This window comes from Calonectris borealis, chromosome 1, assembly GCF_964195595.1.
Source record: "Calonectris borealis chromosome 1, bCalBor7.hap1.2, whole genome shotgun sequence".
NCBI lineage: Eukaryota > Metazoa > Chordata > Aves > Procellariiformes > Procellariidae > Calonectris > Calonectris borealis.
In genome coordinates this window covers 73,655,134-73,675,392 of record NC_134312.1, presented here as the reverse complement: position 1 = coordinate 73,675,392, position 20,259 = coordinate 73,655,134, and the positions used below count along the sequence as shown (strand labels likewise).

Below are 20,259 nucleotides of genomic sequence, written 5' to 3'. Positions count from 1 at the left end.
ATACATCTATAAGTCTGGGGTGTGACCCTAGCAAATTTTTTCAACCTGGAAATACTGTGAGGACCAGCTTTCTTGTTCGATTTCTGAAATTTCTTCATTAAAGTTTGCCCTGAAATACTGTGGCACTAATCTCTCTCTCTCCCTGTCCCACTGGTATTTCGGCAACAGTCCTCTACACTGTACATCTACCACAGACAAACTATAAAGCTGGTTTCTTTATTCACGGTTTGTAGGCCCAAGCCCTTGGCAACACTGGCTGTACCCCCTTTCCTACTGTGAGCAAATGAAGTGAAAGCAGCGAGTAATCTCGATGCCAAGTGGCATCCTCCCGAGCTCAGCTGCAGCCAAGGAACACCCCAAGCACCTGAGAAGGAGACTAAGTGGCCAGCATTGCTGGCTGGCGGGGAGAGGACTGTGTTTCTGAAGAGACATTAATGAAGCTGAAGGCTATATTCTTGACAAAGGTCTTGGGACTTTTACCCGCATGGGATTAAATAATTTACAAATGCATATCCCCAATAAGACAAGAACCCTGAAAAATCCTATCAAGAGACAAGGGCTAGAGAGTGCCAATTTCCACGACAGGAGCAAAGGCTGGATCTTTTCACAGCCCCATATATAACGTTTGAATGCATCTGAAGTGATGTGCGTTAGTTGCATGACATGTTAGCACCAGATTATAATGCTGTTAATCTCTGCTTCTCACTGTAAGCAGCTACTGATATTGCAATCTTTTTCATGAAAAGGTAAAGACTGTTTGTGGTGATGACAATTAAAGTTAGTAGGATAGATGGGTAGACATATGAAAACACTTATTAAATCAAAGTGCTGCTATACACAACCTGCAAAGAGCAGAAGCATGTTGTCTAACTCTGTGATGTCTCCAATAGTATGGCTGCAAAGATTCCTGAGAAAAGGAGAGGTAAGAGATGACAAAAAAGATGAGCAATGCTACTTCCAATTGTCTGCAGCCATAAAGTAGGGACATCTTAAAAATGTTAGAAAAAATATCCGATACAGTGTAAACAGCTGTCTGTGTTTTACTGCAAGCTCCATAATACCTAGTACTTTTTTTTTAAAGCTCTACATGCTGTAGACAGGAAAAAATTATTTTTAAACTAAAATTATTTTTTAGCACATATGATAGAGAGGAAAGGTGGAATACGTGTATCAGGCAGTTTAAAAACAGGAAGGCCAAGAAAGAGAGAATCCAAATGTTTGGTTCATTTTGCAAAAGATGCTTGGGATTTTTAAGGTTGTCTTGAAGAGTTGTAAGACCTGACTCATGATTTTGGGTTAGGCTATACTACTGATCCTGAAAAATCAACATGAACTGTGCAGTCAACATGCTAATGACTTCTTGCTTTTTGTAAATTAATAAAACCCCCTTTTCCTCACAAAGAAACAAGAAGATGAACAAGAAATAAAAATGAAAATAACTTAAATTCAAATGTGTTCTCCTTGAGACTCTCCCATTCCCTCAGCTTAATTTAATGTAATAGCCCAGATGATAATTTCTCACTGCTGCCCAGAAGTCAGGAGACCACTTTCATTTCCCACTATGTGTTTAGAGAACAGAGCGTGGTTCACGTGGCCCTGACGCTGAGCCAGTCCTGACAGCTTTGACTTTGACTCTCTATTTTATCCCCATCTCCTTTCCCTGTTCCCCAAAGCTTTACATCAGCAACGGCAGCAATCAGGTTGGCCTGCCAGCATTGCCAGGAGGAGAGAAGGGGAGAGTAAAACTTTATTATGGACCAGATCTGGCCCATCCACTGGCCAGCTCTAATTTAGAGCAATATAAAGGACAAGGCAAGACAGGCACTCAGTAAGGGGCAATTTGTCCAAATCTGTTAGGGGCTGCTACTTCTGCTCAGCAAATCAGCAGCGGTCCTTAGACGGATCCCCCAGCGGGGTGAAGGGACACCGAAGCAGAGGAGTGTGTGCCTGACAGGACACCTACCTACTCGCTCAGCTCCGGCACACGGTAGGTACAGCCAGGGTACAAAGCCACTTGGCCAATCCATCAGCCCTCTGGGAGACAAGCATGGAGGGTTCAGGAGCAGTAACGCTGCCCTGCATCTGCCGAGGGCATCTCCCGCCAGGAGAACGTAACTGAACAGAACAGCATAAAGACTGAAAAGTGAATGGCAGGCTGAAATTCAAACAGCAAAGAATTAAAAATTACTTTACTATGAATCTGATTTACTACAGGTAACGATCTGGGGTGTATTAATGGAAAAGTAGAGAATGTGAAGTAAGAAACGAAACTTGTAAGGTAGCGCTCATGGGATGATGATGGTGGTGATTGTGGTCCATTCTTAGGCAGACTCTCCCAAATCTCCCCTTTGTACGTTATTTCAGCATAAGAGGGATTTTATTTCAGTTTTTGTTTGGTTTGGAAGGCACATAGTACTAAAGCTTTTAAATAAGTACAAAATGAATTAATACTGTTGTGTTTCTTGGCAGGACTGATATAGAAGGTTTCGTGTTGAAAAACACTCTCTACCTCTGTTCTCTATATTTGTTTTTGCTTTCTTTTTTTGAGGGCAGGGTGCTGGAAGGCAGGGGAAAAGGAGGATGTTATTTTGTGTGGAGGGTTGACCTATTTTTTTCCTGCACCAGATTTAAAGCTGGAACAAGATCCAATTTCCCAATCTATTGGCAAACTTCTCATATCAGGTAAAGAAGTGGTTATGGGTTAAAATAAAAATTGTTACAAATTATCTTCCAGAGAAGGTAGTATAAGTATCCTATAAGTAATGTGGTAGAAGTAGTTATGGGTGAAGGAGGGATATTCTAGTTTAAAACACATCGCAGTACATTACAAAAGCTCTGCGAAAGCCTGTTCTAACTTGCAGTCTCCCAGGGCTGTCAAGAAACCACCAAAGACCTGAGTCGCCCGGGATCAGTAAGTTTAAAGGCAATCTGTTCTTCGTGAGCTATGAGAGTCCTGTGAGACTACGACTCCGTTCCAAACTTCTGCTAACAGCAATGCCAACTAGGAGCATGGTGAACTGTGATTTCCCCAGCAGAGCTGTGCCAACCAAAGCCCCAAATGACTCTGTTGTTGTAGCAAAAATGTGCTTTTCCTGGTACAGCTTTTCCTGTATGGGGCCGTGGCCAGGTATGGTCTCACTTTATAAAGAAAAAATGCAGCTTCACTGGTAGAGCTGCAGCTGTATGCCTGCACTGATAAAATACACCTAAGCAGAGGCATAAGAGCACAGTGTATCATCACACTTAAGTGGTAAGCAGGGTTGGAGGTTGATTACGTATAGCAGGTCTCCGTTGAGACCTCAGGTATGAGGTATTCATTGATACGTCACAGAGGCTTTACTGTTCTCTTTAGCAGTGTTGTGTTTACTCAGAGGAAGCTATTGCGAACTGAAAATATGCAAGGCTTTTTTTTTTCCTTTTGTGCATGAAAAACAACACCACTTCTTGCATTCCCTGCAATTTTCATGGGAGGGGAGAACTGCATGTATCCCTCGATGGACATCTTTCTTCAGGTGAGAAGAAAGATCCAATCATGCATCTCAAGTTAAAAGAATAATTTGCCTGGAAAGTTAAAATTGTGATAAACAACCTAGAGCCGTTCTGCTAGTGGAAATCAGAGGGGTCACAACCTGACTGCTGGAGACAAGGCAGGTTTTAAGCGCAAGCTAAATGAAGAAAAGTTGGGAGCCCTGTGTTTTGTCAGGGAATGAATGTTCCTGCAGTTCAGGCATTTGATAATCACATTAACTTGGAAAAGCCAAAGCAGGGACAAGATATGTAATAGATACTGACTGCAGGGGCTCCAGGACAGATGTCAGCTCTTACTTCTGCAGTGGAGGTCATGGAAGAATCTTTTTGGTACTTTTTTTCTTTTTTTTTAAACTGCACTACAGAGCGCGTTTAAGCAGCAAAAATAGTTCACTTGTGGGCAGGAAGGAAGAGGCCAAACATGGGTCTTACTTTCTATGGCTCAGCCACCTCATCTTGTACACCAAAGATTATCTGGTCAGCTAAATAAATGTGGCGCTACCCAAAGGAGCCAGAAGGCAGCTGCAGAATAACCTCCTTGTGGAGGGGACTCTCCTGCAGGTAGAGCGAGCAGAGCCAGCCTGACCGCATCCTGCCCTGGCCTGGCCAGGCAAGAGTCCACAATGCTCAATTCTTCACTCACACGCAGGCACCAAAGGGCTCTTGCAGCTATGAACTGCACATGCAGCCAGGCAGTTTTGGAGCAGAAAGGTCTCGGTTAAGTCACTGAACTGCACTCGAGTCCATCTTTTCTCTCCTAAGCAATAACCAATGTGTTGTTTTTTCCACAGATGGCTGTGGGGTTTCCTAGTTGTGTGGGCTTGGGTCAAGATCACAAAAATAAACACAGTAAATGTTTCAAGTCTCACCTGTGTGGATTCTTTTACTCCATGCTGGTTAGTAATATAAAAGAACTTTGTACTTGCAAAACATCTGGTCCTCAATTAAGAAAACTGTGTATGCAAAAAATATTGCCACTAAACACGTAGGTGCAGAAACTTGACTTTCTGTTGCAGACTCCAAAGTCCTTCCTCTTGCAACTTGCCTCCCTCCTCTGAGGTCCAAGTTGTGTTTGGTCCCCATGCACAAAGGAGAAGGGCTTAAAATTCAGGTGGCCAGGCGCTCTTTTGAAAAAACATAGCACTGTGCCTAGATGCCTGTTGTTGGTATAATTAATTTGCTTTTGAACACTCACAATCCCAGAAGATATCACCTGGGATTCAGAGTGGAACATTTAGGCAACGCAAACTCTTCCAAGGTTAGGTGAAAATGAGCTGGGTGTTTATTTGTTTAAACCAGAATCAATACCGTAGACTGACAAAGCCTGGAATTATAAAAGGTTTGGCAATGCATAAGCTTGATTTTCTTGCATTTAAATGTCACTGTCAGCTGTAGGCAACGTTCCAGCTTGCGAAGTTTCACTGAAACTGGAAGCAACACTGAGCTTGGCAGAAATGTGATTGTAAGGTTTAATTGAAAGAGTAAGCACACTATTACAAATTAATGTGGAGAAGGCAGCCATGGTAGAATCTGTCTTCGGGTCCATATGGCCCTCCATTGCTCATTGATCGTACAGCCTGTCATGCATTTATCCTCACAGGAGTCTCTCAGTTTGCTGAGAACTATTACCCCCATTTTACAGCTGGAAAATAGGAGCTAGGAGAGTTACCTGCCTTGCTCAAAGGCCCAGAAAGGAATTGATCAAGAGTTACTGCTAATCTATTCTTCCTTTCCAGATTGCTTATAATTTTTCCCTAATGAAAATCACCTCTTAGCTGATAAACTTATATTATGCACTGCAGAGGAAACCAAGAGAAGCAGTGTCTTTTAAAAATAAATCGTTACAAGCCAACATGGTTTTAGTACTTCACTGTAATTGCAGTTTGATTTTCAGTTTTCCTGTGAAAGATCTCAAACTTATCATCTTATGACTGAACTAAACAGTAATTGTTAAAATATACTTGGTGGATTACTGATGATCTGTGGGTCATAATTTTCTTTTTTCCCCTGAAAAATTACTTTTCATTTTTTAAAATTAAAATCATACATTTTTCTGGCTACCAGCTCTAAACAAACACAAAATTATTTTTCCTGACAATATATACTTTATCAGAGAAAAAAAAAAATTGTTGAAGCAGGCTAAACAACTCTACAGCAGATGAATTTTGCCCTGAACTTCATATGTGACTTGGTGAGAGTCTCACTGGGTCAAACATTGTTGGCTCTCTCTCATACTGCTTAAATCATAGTAACAGATAATAAAACCTTGTTTGCGTTACTTTCTCTTTCCAGGGAAAAGTTGCGACAAAGAAGCGGTGAGGCACATAGATGTTCAGAAAATAAAGTTTGTGTTTAAACATGATCTTATCCTGTAAAATTTGGGGAATTTCCCTTTTGTCAGCCTGAACTTTGGTCTTATTGACAGCTTTCTTAACTTTTGAGTCGATGTTATCTTAGTACTGAAAAAGCTTGCCTATATTACACGTATGCAAAAAAGGGGAAATAGTACAGATGTTGGTATCTTTTTTGTTGGAATGTGAAATGAAATGTGGAATAAGGAGTTCTCCTTTGTGCTGCTTGGATGTAGCAGAATCTAGACTAACAAAGGGAATCCTTTCAAGGGACTCTGAGAGTTACACAGCTGTAGGAGGTACAATCAAGCTCTTAAGATTCACCTTACTAGAGGTCAGGAGTTGCAAGGTAGGAACCCAATCACACTGATCTTTCAAAACCAGAGCAGCCATCTGACCTAAAAAATCTGCTGATTGGTTATGGTTCATACGCATAATGCCAGTATCAGTTACAAGGCTTTCATGCACATATTGTTAAATAAGCCTCTGCCGAGGCTGCCAGGCTGTAGTCTGGTCTCCCTGAATTAAAAAAAAAAAAAAAAATTTATGCTTTGCTACTTTTGGAGGTCATACTGCACGAGGGAGAAAGTGCATCGGCATTTGGGGTCTTACCAGATTCTTTCCATGACAGCAAAAATACAGGCAATGAAGTTAGGTAATATTATTTCTTTAGCTTGTTTATTTGTTAAAAAGAAGCTCTCATTTCAGGAATATGATGTGACCAAACACCAAAAGGTAGATTCCTCATTCAGGAATCCTCAAGTGTGCCATGCAAGTAAAACCCTGCATTCCCAAAACGGTGTTTCTTTGCTCCTTCAGAAAATCAAACGCAACACTACCTTTCTCTGCTCTCCACCTTAACACACACAGAGGCTACAAACTCTGCAGTCTGAAAAATCCTTGGCACAGCCATTGACAAATCTGAAGGTCTTTGGATTAATGACTCACCTGATAGCAGCTATTAGCACTTCCCAGCCTAACAATATCACCAATGGTAGATGAAGATACCAAAACAGAGCAAGAGAAATTATAATTTCTCTTAGTAAGGCAACGTATCATGGGTAACCAACTCTCGTCTCACCTTCACAATCCTCATAATGACTTTGCAAGCCTGCACAACAGCATGAAGATTGCTGCCACCTGCCAACTAAGTAGGCATTTTGATTACATCAAGTACAAGACAGATGGGGTCTCTCCTCACCAGTGAGTTACTGGCCCTACCCCTTCAGGGGAGAACCCTCTGTAGAAAACTGATTGGCAGCAGGGGTTAGGGAGGATTTCTAACTTTGAGTTTAGCTCCGCCTCAACTGTTTTTCCTCAAGAGCCATGCAAATATTCCACCTGCAAAAGGAAGGAATAGCAAAGGGAACCTGTGCTATGAGTTATGCTTAGAGGTTGGTATTTGTGGGAGTGCATTTTCAGGACAGGAATGTAAGCAGCTGACAAACCACTCAAGTTTTCAGTTCTTTGCATGATATAAGTTAGGGCAGACTCCGTGGTGGACGAAGGGAATGATGTTAAATTTTTAAGCATTTAGGAGCAATGTGAGCCTTAGCTGGTAGGATCCAGAGCAATGGGATGGTCAGAACCCCATCCGTAGAGGTAAAAGATGCTGGGACAGTAGTCTGATCTGCAGCATTTTTCTTCAAAATTTTAAGCACTGAGATTTCCTAAAAAGATGGGAGTATTTTTCACTATCTTTGTTCTAATCAGTTTTCAGCCATGACATTATGATGAAGATACAAGAAGTTCCTTTATTTTCCAACCTGGGACTTCACAGTAAAGCAAATATTACAGTCTTTGCTCAGGCACAAGGCTTGTATGAGCTAAAGGTAAAAAAAAAAAAAAAAAAGAACCCAGAATTCAGCAATGACTTAAGCAAGGTCTGGTGCATAAAAGTTTAAGAGCCGTAATAAAAGTGGCTAGCACCTGGGAGATATTCAAATCCTAATATTTCATATGGGCGTGACTTCTTAACTGGCTTCGGCTCCTTAAAAACTCCGCCATGGCTAAAAGAGCAGTCCTACTCTTCCTATGCATGGGGTCTGTGCATATGCTTCTGCCTTCCTGTAGTCAAGCAGTGATCTGGTGACTCTGCAACTGCTCTAGTGCCACCAGTGCCACAAAGGGAAGGTCAGGGATAGAGCAGCTGGAAATAAGAAGAGTGGAGCCATTCTCTTCGTCATGCTCAGATCATGAAAGTCACCTCAAGTTAGGGTCTGAGCTAATACCAGTTGAATTTGAAGTTTCCACTGAAATTAGTGTTTCTACTGGCTCTGCTTGGTGGTGATCTATGTAAACGTCCCTTAAAAGGCAGGCAAGTCACAGTCTTTGTTTTCAGCTTAGGTGTGGTACACTAGATGAATTTCATCTCTGTCAAAATGAGAGTCAGAACAGCCCTAGCTGTTTTACAGGTGATAGTGTTTCTGATAGTGGCAGCCTCCCAGCATGTATTTAATTTGTGTATCTATAAAGGATGGGTATAAAATCACCTCCCTGGCACATACAAGCCTGTGAAGCACACAATTCCGTATCATGATACAGCTTCAGCTGCATAGGCCCCATCTAGACCAGGGCTTTACCTACATCCGCCTTTGGGCAGACCCAGAGGGGTCCTTGAATATATGCTGCGTGCTGAAGATGACTGGCCTGCTCGCTGAGCATGTACAAAATGCCTGCTTCATAGATATTACTGCATACCAAATCAGTACTGACTTGATCAGCCTTTTGTTTGAAAGGCATATGTGCCTTAGACATGCAATTGTTATCTCACCCGATAAGAAAACAACTTAAAATATTTCATTATTAAGTCCCTTTGATAATCGGTAGAGTGTCTAAAATTAAAGTGTGTGTGCAATTTGCACAGTCTGTGGTTAGAACTGACCCATTTTAAACATTTGTTTTTCTGTTTATCCTTTAGAGTTAGGTGTTTATCTCACAAATACTGAGTTTGGTTAGGATACTTTCTTTGCATATGAATTTTCTTTACTTCGCTCTAAAAAAATGTTAGCCTACACTGCCATCAAAGGATAAATGCCTATATACTACTAAGAGCATGAATTAACCAACGTTGAACCTTCAAAAAGAATTATTCCATGAGCAAGATGAAAAAAAAAAGTTATAAAACAGAGGTTGTTCTGAAATCACTTCAGAAGAACATAATTTCTTTGAATGACCCACAAGAACTTATATGAGTTAAGAAGAACTGTTTTGTCTTGCCTGGCATTGGCAACGCTCAGAATTTAGTATCCTAAATTTGTACAGATACAGTATAATACCACCAGCAGGTGAAGCAGGACAAACACTTTTTTACCTGGCATTAAAAATCGTTCCCTCAGAAGAGAGAGAAACAGACACCTTCCACATTCTTGTATTTTCTTTTACAAGTTCCTCACTGGAAAAGCATTCAGAACAACACAGGTACTACTACAGAAAACCTTGCTTTTCTCAGCAACAGGGTAATTCTTTAGCAGCTCTGTTAAAATCACCACTGTGATGCCACAATATCAGAACACTGAGCAAAAGGAAAGGAAGAAGAAAACCTGAAATTCAACACTTTGTTGATATACCCTCAAAACTGGCATTTCTACTTCTAATATTGACTGCCTACATTGGAATCCCCAGCTTTGTTTCCTTGCCCTGTTTGTATGTACAGAATGCAGTTTTTTCCTTCTGCTTTGTCCTCCCCCTGATTTATTTTAAAACTGAGTTTTTTGTCCCATCAACTTTACATGACTATGTATCCCAGATCAGAGTCCTCAGAATTGATACTCTCCATCCCTAAGAACACAGTGCTGGTGGTGGTACTGTAAGTGCTTTATTGAACAGAACTATTGCCAGCTACTGAGATGTTTCAAATGGGAGGAAACAAGGGGTCTTTTTAAGTTTTGCTAAAAGGCACAGGTCTGTCTGTCTCTGAAGCCTCATCAGCACCTTGTAGGATCAGTCCTCAAATTATTACTACTTGGGATAAGCAAAGCTGTCTTACTGAAGCTTAAGCTAGAGCTACAGTTAAGAAAGGTTCCCTTAGGATGAAAGTGGAGAGGCCAAAATACAGGAATGAAGTCTGATTCTGACATGTTAGGCTCATTCTCCTAGCAGTAATTAATTAACAACTCTTAGTACTTACCTGCCTACAGCTTCTTTAAAGTGTCCTGTATCCCTGCCAGCTTTCTCTGAAGTCCCTGAGAACCAAACCAGATGGAAAATTTACCCTGACGTGTACTTTACCGCAGCAAGGATCAGTACTACCTTTAATCACCGTATTCCCTGCACTGAAAAGGGGGAATACGTCAAGTATTTTGGTAAATATAGCTACTACACACGGCAAATGTCAAGATTTTAATGACACTTACTTTTCAGTGCTTTCCATCTTCAAAGGGCTTCCCATTGGTTGACATACCTTAGAGTAATGACTATTCAAAACTGCCCTGTGAAGTCAGCGCTCAAAGTATGAAGTGGTTTTCTGGCCGCCTTCTCTCCCTTGAGTTCATTGCCCCAAACCCCTTAGAATGGTGGCTGTATTCAATCACTGCTACATAGTCCTGGCATGTTAAAAGCTGTTTCATGACAACCTGGTTAGCAGGTAGGTAGTTTTGCTGCTCGATTTGTCCAGCTTTTTACTGGGAGTGAAACAACTGGCTCAGCCTCCAGGCTTGGCAGTGTAGATGCATGTCTGCCGTTGTTAAGGCCTCATTCTTCCCCGAGTGTCACGTCCTCAGACTTCAGTGGAACTCAGAAGGCAGAATACAGGCTTTGCATTTTGACTATAGTGTTAGCTTATCTCTCACCACTTGCGTCTTGCTTTGCTGTTCTTAAATGCCATACTTCATTCAGTAATTCTTTTTTCTTTTAATCCAGCCTTCAAGAATGTATTTCATAATAGCTCCCATCTATGGGATAATTATGCTTAGTTAGCTGTACTCAACAGTGATGATTTCATAACATGCCACAAACAGGTGCCCATTAAATTCCTTTATTGGAGACAGAAACATTGCATAATTACAGATTTGATGAGGAAAACTGCAAATAGTGTAGACTATTTCTACTGCCAGCAAAATACAGTTATTACAGGATTTATAGACATACAAATATAAAGTGTTTCTTTCATGCCAGATGGTCTGTACGTAACAATGCCATTAGGAGCGCTTAATTGTGCTTCTACAAAACCTTTAGAGAAGAATGAGGTAGAGTTTCCTTTAGTTTATCCAGTATTTTTTCACACATCTGTCCTTTACTGCTTTTATATGCTCAGATCCTTGTAAAATACCCAGTTAACTTTAACATTTGAGAAAACAGAGACCCTTCAGAGGCGTTTACTTCTCCCTCTTTAAGTTGCTAATTTCCCACTGCTTATATGCTACAATTCCAGTAACTACTACTGCACCCTTCTAAATGCCTCGAAGGTCAGGTAGATTGGGGCATCTGTCTTTCCAAATTTACTGCTTCAACAGAAATTGTTCGCAAATAGCTTCAGATAAAACTCCTACTTGTCTCCATCATGGCAAAGAACCTTTTACATTCTGTCACCCTCTACTATAGGGGCCAAGCTAAAGTCCAAGCCATCTCCCCAGGAAATGGAGGAAATAGATTCGCTCTTTGTCAACATTCTCGACTATGGAATAGAGTTAGTGATATATTTATCTCCCACTTGCAGTTCCAGTCAGCTACTGGGCCATTAGAAAATGAATATAAATTATGGGAACAGAATAGGCCACTGACCTGTAGAAAAGAGTTTCTCACTGTTAGATAATCTGGAGCATTACCTGTTTGTTTTGATCTAATATTTTACTGTTTCATGACATATAAGAGTGTATTGCAGGTTTCAGTTAAGATACTAGGGCCCAAGTTATGAAAATGTAGGGACTGATGTAGGTATTTAAGCAACTGAATAGGAGCATTCTTAAATAGCAAAAGCAATCTACCATCCTGCTAGACATTTGCTATACCTGGGTAGTCTCTGTTTTGGACTGCATGAGAACGGTAATCATGTTCTTCTGACCTCCTGTCTTGACTGACTTGATGGGTAATTTTACTCTCATTCCTTAGCATGCCTGTTCTGGAAACAGAAGACTCTTCACTTTACTTTTTGCTCTGGCATTTGCTGCAAGCACTTAGTACTTACTAAAAACCCAAGAGTGTGCTAGTAGGGTACAATAGAGAAAAAACCCTATTATTTCACCTGAAGAGGTCACAATTCTAGCAGTGACCTAATCATAACGAAGAGGGGATTTGGCATACAGGAAGAAGGTGACTACATAAAGAGTAAGAATGTTTGCTTTCTTCTTATAACCTACTGAGACATGATAGGTTAAGATAATAGTTCAGTGATACTGTATCAGAATTTAAAATGAAAAGCAAAATTTTTATAAAAAGGTGCAACATTTACAATATTCCATGTTCATATCTTGATCACTTTGATTATAAAATTAAAGAAAATCTCTTCCTGCAAGATAGTACCGCCTGAGATAACTTCTGAGCTCCTCCATCTCACACTTAAATGACTGCTCTAAGCCTGACAGAATCAAGTCCTATAAAGAGTTAGCATTATTAAGAGAACCTGCTCTTAGAAACTTTCCCAACACTTGCTTAGAAAAAAAAGCACTACGCTTATCTACTATTCCCTGCATACCTCTTTGGTAAAAAGCAAAAATGACCAGTGTCGGAAAACCATTTGGAACACTGTAACTAATTACTTTCACAAAGTTGTCTTCCCTTTTTTGACCTTAACTTTATCCAGCCGATATTTTAAAGACTTTAAAGTTCTATATCAAGGTCTGAAATCTTCTTTAAGATCTTCCTATGAACATGAAATTTAAGATTCTTTTTTTTAAAGCACGGCATGAGAATTCAGGATTGTGGTAAAAATCAGACACAATAAACTAAGTTTTAAGATAAGCAAACAGTATAAATTCATGTTCAGGGAGAGGGACGAGGATCTAGCCATGCTGTTATTACTAGTGAATTTAAACACCATTATTGTTAGTAAATTTGGGCGTGGTTAACCTTGCTAGTGTGGTTAATGAGATTTATTTCTATCTGAGCTACTAATTCCAAAATTTTGTTCCAAATCCAAGGCTTGACTATTCTAATTCAGTACTGTTCCACACCTGTTAAGCCCTAATGTGCTTGACTGTTCTAGCTCAAGGTAATGGCTAAGTTAGTTTTGTCTATGGAGTTGGGGATATATTTGCCAACTGTGCTATAGATGGCACTCAGGTTTTGCATAGTCAGGGAAAATATCCTGGAATTCCCACTAATAACCATCATGCTTAAAGCAAGGCATGGACGGAAGGATTGCTACAACAGTATTTTTCACCAATGCAATACCAGTACTCTTTTTTGCTATTATAACTACAGATACAGATACTTATTAAGAAGTTACTTAGCTTAAATGATTTAGGACCTATGAATTATTTTTCCAAATCTTGAGGATAGTGACAAAATACAGTAAAACACAGCTCCCTGACACTTCCCAATTGCTAAATATTGCAGTTCAGAAAATTTGTAGTCAACATTGATATAAAGAGGCCTGTCTCAGTGCTACATGACAAAGTGGACCTCTAGAATAGTTGTAATCTATTGACTCTACATTGAGAGGTACAATGCTTCCTTCAAGCATCACTTTTAAATAAGATAGCACTGTTTGAGAGGTGGAGGTGAATTCTCTTTTCAAGATCTTTCTGTATGCTACTTTATGTTCTGACCTACATATTTTACTTGTTTATGGGTTCATTCAGCAAACCTTAAATATATTTCTCATTCAAATAACATTTTTCCCCTGCATAATCAAGATACTTCTACTCTAAAGCAATCATTGAAACACTGAACTTTACATGGCATCTTTCTCTGTTGCTTGAAAAGCTTTCTGGAAAGCTTATTTGATCTGTAGTAAAATTACTTTTTATGCAAAAGTTTGGATTAGAGTTAAAGGTGGTATAAGTGGCAGTACTACTACTCTGCACTTACAAAGAGGTTAGATAACTTGTCCAGGGTCACAAAGTCAGTGGCAGTCTGTTCAGGCATTACATGTGCAGGTGGTAAAGTGCAATTCTGATCCCTGAACACCGGCAAGATGAACAAAATACTTTTTTTTTTTTTTAAACTGTCACTACTGCTAAAAGCAGAAAGAATGCAAAATTTGCTTAAATGGTCACTTTTAGATATGAGACTAAATGGCATCATGATAGGAGGCCAGGGAAAACGGGCTGCAAATCTGTGTGAAAGGGGGAGAAAGACAGCAAGGAACGGCCCACCTCAGGGCATGCTCAGCCGTCATTTACACCTGCCCACCTCTCGGTATAGGAGCCTGCCACTAGAACATTGAAACTAACCATCAGCAGGGTGAATCCCATGCAGAGAGAGCCAATGTGCCATAGTCTGGCAGGCTGTGCTACCATCTTCTGTATTCTATTTCATAGCAAGGCACTATCAACAAACAGTTCACACTAAGCAATCTGTTGAGATTATGCAGATTGTTTTGGAGAGGCCATTGAATTCAAGAGGGTTCCTCCTCTAATTAGACAGCTATGAGATCAGTCCCAGCTGTTTTTCTGTCTACATCCTTGGAAGACCATGTATTAGACAGACATTTCAAATAACTTGCACTGCAAATGACTCTTTCAAATATCACATTTTTCCAAATTACCATTCTTCATGCCTGAGGAAAAATAAGTATAAAATAAGTATACAGGAGAGGATCATTGATATCTCTCTGAATTAGGTAAACCCTAAACAAGAGTTTATCTAGAAAGAGGAGGAGTGAAGGACAACTGCTTTTTGGCTTGAGATAGTTGAACAGGTGTAAACAATGGCTGGGCAGAGAGATCTCTCACTATCTTGCTTTTGTCTTATCAGACTTCCCTTCTATATCCCAGAAAAATCATGTTTGCTTTGCACTGCTACAGACTGAACAGATTATCTACCCTAAGCAGGAACCTTTATTAGCATTCTCACCAGAGTGTGTCACCGTAAATTCTCAGCGAATTTGCCCTCATTGCAGTTAAGAATCTAGTTCAGTAATGCCAGTTGCTGAAGCCATAACTCTTGGCATCAGAACAGCTTGTATGAAATGCCAGTTTCATGAAAAGTTCTCTCATTTGAAGGACTTCTTTCCTATGCATGAATCATGCTCACCAAACTGAAAATTAAGGACATGCTCAATACTGAAAATAATAATCAAAAGAACGAAGGGGAGAAGAAAGAACATACAAAAATTGGAGTTCATTATTATAATTTTAAAGTACCAGTGTTTGTAAAACATAAGCATGTGAAAGGCTGTATCTCATTTGATCAACCCAATTAAACATAAAATAATTGCAGCCAATTATGCAAATATCACATAACAATATTAATTTGTTGATCTTTTTGAACAGTCTCAAATTCTCCTAATGTTAGACTATCTTATGTCTTAAATTCTCAATTAGCAGAACCATAACTAAGTGATGAAGAATGGATAATTGCCTAGTTATGATGTACCATACTCTTTCTATGTAAATCTGTTGCAATTAAACAAATAGGGCACATGGAGAAAAGATGTGCAGATGTTCTTTTACAATCTATTATTAGCTCAGGGAATATCACAGTTCCCTCCTAAATTTTATAGGCAAAAATAGGGAGAATGCAATACCAAATACTCACTATTATTTACACATATTATTTCTTTCCTTTGGTTAACAGGATAAAAAAGCAGTGGCAGAATGCAAGGTAGGACAGAAGAATTTCCTGTATTATACAGCCCTGTCAGCTCCCTTATTTAGGTTTTAAAGTTTAAAATCTAGAACCTATTCACCTGGATCCCATTGGAAACAAGCACAACTTTGAGATGACATAGCCAGAGTAAAGCAAATAACCAAGATATTAAAGACAACAGTTAACATACACACACTACATGTTTTCATTCTTCTCTGCTAGAAAAGACTACGCATTTCTGTGGGTCATTCCAGTTTCAACTCTCATCATTTTGAAGTCTCCACCAGCTTAAAATGTGCAGTAAAAGGAAAGGTGTCTCTCTGGTCAGGGCAGAAAACAGTGCAAACCACAATAAATGAAACTGCCTAGTTTCCTCACATTAAATTACTTGCATCCAATTTAACAAGAGTTTTACACAACTTTTAGGTTTACCCGCAGTAAAATAATTCTTCTAACTGGTCCTTATTCATTCTGACTAATCAATAGATTACTGCTGGTATACTGATGCCTTGATTTTGATTTTTGATATATGATACCTGCCAACTCTATCAACATCCTGAGATCTTAAGGTATCATACAACCACTTTGCCATGCATCTGAAGTTAGATTATTTCCACTTTTCCTTTGGCTGCTATATTTAAGATGAACATAAGGGGACAGATTAGATAGTTCAGTAACAGGAAGCCACATGTGGCTGCTCATTACATAATCTTTAGAGAGCTCCATGCCACGCTCTAGTTAAAGGCACTCTTTAGTTACGATACTTGTCTCTACCCCACATTGCATCTTGACATATTCCCCATGTTAATTTTTCCACCCATCTAATTAAATAAAGAGTACCAGCAGCTTATAATACATAGTACGATACTGAACAAAGACCAGCACACGATACAGATTCAAATGGTCAGAAAAGCAGACAAACAATACTATTGCTACTGTAAATGAAACAACATTTTGTGCTTGCAGTTGTATTTTAAAGAGAAAACTATCCAACAAATTTTAACAATGGTTACATTGTCAGAGAGAACCTTCAACTGTTCTTCATTAAAAGATCAGATTGGACTGCAATGAAAGATAGTAAAAGTCATGATTTGAGGGAGCAAAAGAAAGTGATGGCTAAGTAGGGGTTGTCTTCAAAACCTGACCAAAAATAAACAGGAAAGCCATAAGGCTACTTTTTAGCAGTTGTGTAAGGCATGGATGGTCTATTACAAATTATATTTTGCCTTTTTAAACTATGTTAACAAATGCCAGTAACTACAAAGGACTTAAAAAGCATGGCAGAGATACTGTTGGGTCTTAAAAAAAAAAAGTGCTAAATATTTCCCTTAATACTGGTGCATCTCTACTGCAAACTATGGCAATAAAGGTTTCACTTTTACTTCTTATAGGACTCCATCAGTGTCAATAAAGTTCCACCAGTTTTACACTAAAGTAGCACTTTGGAACATTGATACAGAATACGGTGGTCCTTTTTGGCAAGAGATATCTTAAAGCTGTTCGACAAAGCTGTGTGCAAAAAAAGAAAGCTAATAAATATTACAGTATGATTGTTAGTGAACAGTTGCAGAAGTTATTTCCCTAACTATGGGCTACATGCTCTATATTGCTTCCAAATAGTATCAAGACTGCATGTGAGAGAGTAGCGGTATATGAAGAAGTATGTACTTAATCAGAATGAAACCATGGTTTGAATGAAATCTCTTTCCTTTTTGTGCTAAATATTTTCTGTTGACAACATAGCTTGTTCCTTAATAGGAAGGCCCTATTAAAGTACATGTGTGTCAATGGAGGCTGGATCCATTTCACAGCGAGTGGTGAAGGGGACAAGAAAAATATTTTGCTGATCTAAATTATGTGACTGGATGATGAAAGAAATTCCTCGATCCAAAGGTTTGGTTGCTGTGAAGAGTGGTTTAACTTTCACAGCCACAGTCGTCTAATCTTATTTTCTAGACTTTCACCTGGAAGTCAACACTGTGTCTGCAGCACCCAGCTCTGTGCTAGGTGAGACAAAGGGTAATTCTTGTCTCAGCAGGGCCTGAGTAAATCATGTATGGAAGGATGTATTCAACTATTAGAGATGTATGCACTTCCCAAGTAGCCACTGCACATCCCCATGGAGGGAAAGGCAATAGGCCAACGGGGAGCATATTGCAGGCTAGATCAACTCAGAGAAATTTGGCCTAAAGGACAGAGCTGTTATTTGACAGAGTATGCATGAGGGGATCTAGAGGGCTATGCAAACTCAGGAATTTCCCATACAAGCAGAGTATGAAAGGAAAGAGCTTATGGCTAAACTTAATTGTTTCCCGAACACAGAGCAAAAGGCAGAATAATGTCGACAGAACCCTGTGGCCAGCTAACAGGCAACGTCTTTGTGTTATTTGAGAACGTGCTCTGCTGATGATGTCAGTTAAAACAAACCAAACTGAAGAGCAGTTGAAGAGCATTTTACAAGTTTTCAGACTGTACATAAGACACAAGGAGGCACTAAGAAAACCATTAGGAAAGTTCTATTGCTAACATTTAGCACCTCTACCAAGAAGACAGGCTTCTACCAACAGGATTACAGTAGAAATCAACATGATTGTGTTCACATTTGCCAGATTGTGGAAACAATCATCCTGGGGAGCAAATTGATACAGAAACTATGCTACGCACAGGCAGCTACAGAAGTTGTCATTATTCATGTCTGTTCTGTCTGGAGGGTCTGAACTCTTCCACCTTCACGACACCAGCACTACCCAATCGCTGTCTTCTCTTCCATACTGAAACAAAGTAAAAATGGAGCTTAAGAATAAAAGTTAAAAGTAACAGTGTACAATTATGATAACTTCTTAGGTCTATCCTCAGAAAGATTCATATCCACCACCCTGATAGTAGCTTACATTACTTCTTATGCCTTTACTTCTGTCTTTGATTTGAGCAAAGCCTAAAGGCAGCTTGAAGCTTTATCCATCTTCCAATAAGTAGACTAGGAAGGGGTGATACTGATACTCACTAGAGATGATACAGAATAGTCCTGCTTCACTAGAGCTTTCCATCAATTTAATACAGTTATTCCCTGAGGTCAGTTCACTAATTCATTCATAAATATGCCCCTGCTGAAGCTCCAATAAACAAACACATTTGTTTTTATTTCTTTTTATTTTCAAGGTGGCTTTTCATTACAGCATTCTGATTGAATGTGAAATAAAACCCATCACAAATACCACAGAGTACAATTAGAGAGATTTGTAACCCAAATAAAACAAGTTGTCTTTCCATATGCAAACCAACAGGATCACCAGGCAGAAACAAAGGCAACCTACCCCATAGAGCTGTATCCCTTCTAGGAGGGGGATACAGTCCCAAGGCACCACTTTTGGTTGTTAAACTGGCTCCAAGTTCTAAAGCTCTTTGTCACCAGTCCTGTAAACAATGCTCCAGAGAGCCCCAAAAACACACATAGGGCTCAAGTATGTAAGTAAAGTAGAGGTGGACAGACTAGTGGCAGATGTAAGTTGGGAGCCCTTTCCCTCATAGTACCATGTTCAGGGAGCTTGAAAACACTTTTCACCAAGGAATAAAGACTGGTTTTAGAGGCTTTATGTAGGCTGAATGATAATTTCTCTTGATGATCTCTTAACTTGATGATAATTTCTCCAGAGAGGATAAAAGGAAGTTCCTCCAATGCAGGTCCTGCATCAGCAGGAAAGGAGATAAAGGGACATTAAAGCAGGGAAAAGACAACAGCTCAAAGTCAGGATGAGGCAGAAAAACACCCTTCTAGATCCACAAAGGAATGATGTTCAGTGCGCTTGTGTTTTACTCCAGCAGGTAAAGCCTCTAAATGACTTCCACATTTATCACATCTACTTTTTCATTTCATTACTAATTCTGCTGCTCCTGTTCTGCAGTCTGCAATGCGGTAGACCAAACACCGGTATGGTGCTACACAGGACCTTGGATGAATTACTTGTTCAAAGGATTTCCAGCTTACATTCCGAGATGTCAGTGTGGTTGCCTTGGAAACTTTAACCAAGGAAAAGCAGATGTATCATTAGTTTAACCACAAAGCACTGGATAACCCTCATGTGAGGCGATTTTGTTGAGGATGGGGTCAAAGGGAGAAAAAAGAGATGTCTTGGACCTTCATATCACTGCTTCTCAGAGAAAAGATGGTACCCCCAAATCAGAAAGCAGGCAAAGGACAGGAGATTACTTGTAAGTTTTGCTGGCTTTAGGTAGTAGTATCATCTAATGCTCTGATGCTGACTTCAGAAATTGCAAGGGCTGGTCTGAGTTGCCATTTGACTATGGTTTGAACCTGCTTCCAGAATTAAAAGGGGAATTAAGATGTTATACCACAATCAAGATGTTTTAATGCCGGAAATAAAAGCAGATTTAGCTTCCTTTTCTGATTCTGTCAAAGACTTTGTGACCTCAGGCTAGACAATCCCACTGCTCTTTTTCCCCTTACAGGTCCTGCTTTGTAAAAATTCAGACACCCATTCTCCTTCCCTGGTTGTTTTCCACTGGCCTACCCATTCAGATTGTGCAACTTTGAGGAAGATAGGGTTTTTGACTAAATGTCTGTTCACTGCTGTCTTGGCTGCAGTGTTTAAATGTATTTTATATCATGTAGTATAAACAATATATCTTACCTTCTATCCATCCCTTCCAAGTTGCATCCTGATCTACACTT

The 20,259-nt window shown here is 39.7% G+C and overlaps 1 protein-coding gene across 3 annotated transcripts in view; it reads right to left on the bottom strand.

Moving 5' to 3' along the window:
• Positions 1-10,844: 10,844 nt before the first annotated feature.
• BCAT1 (branched chain amino acid transaminase 1) overlaps positions 10,845-20,259 on the bottom strand; it is a 92,144-nt gene continuing 82,729 nt past the window's right edge. For all 3 annotated transcript variants that reach the window (XM_075160413.1, XM_075160395.1, XM_075160403.1), the window contains one exon: positions 10,845-18,340. In XM_075160413.1, coding sequence (XP_075016514.1) covers positions 18,299-18,340 — 42 coding nt within the window. In that variant the 3' untranslated portion in view covers positions 10,845-18,298. The remainder of the gene's footprint in view (positions 18,341-20,259) is intronic.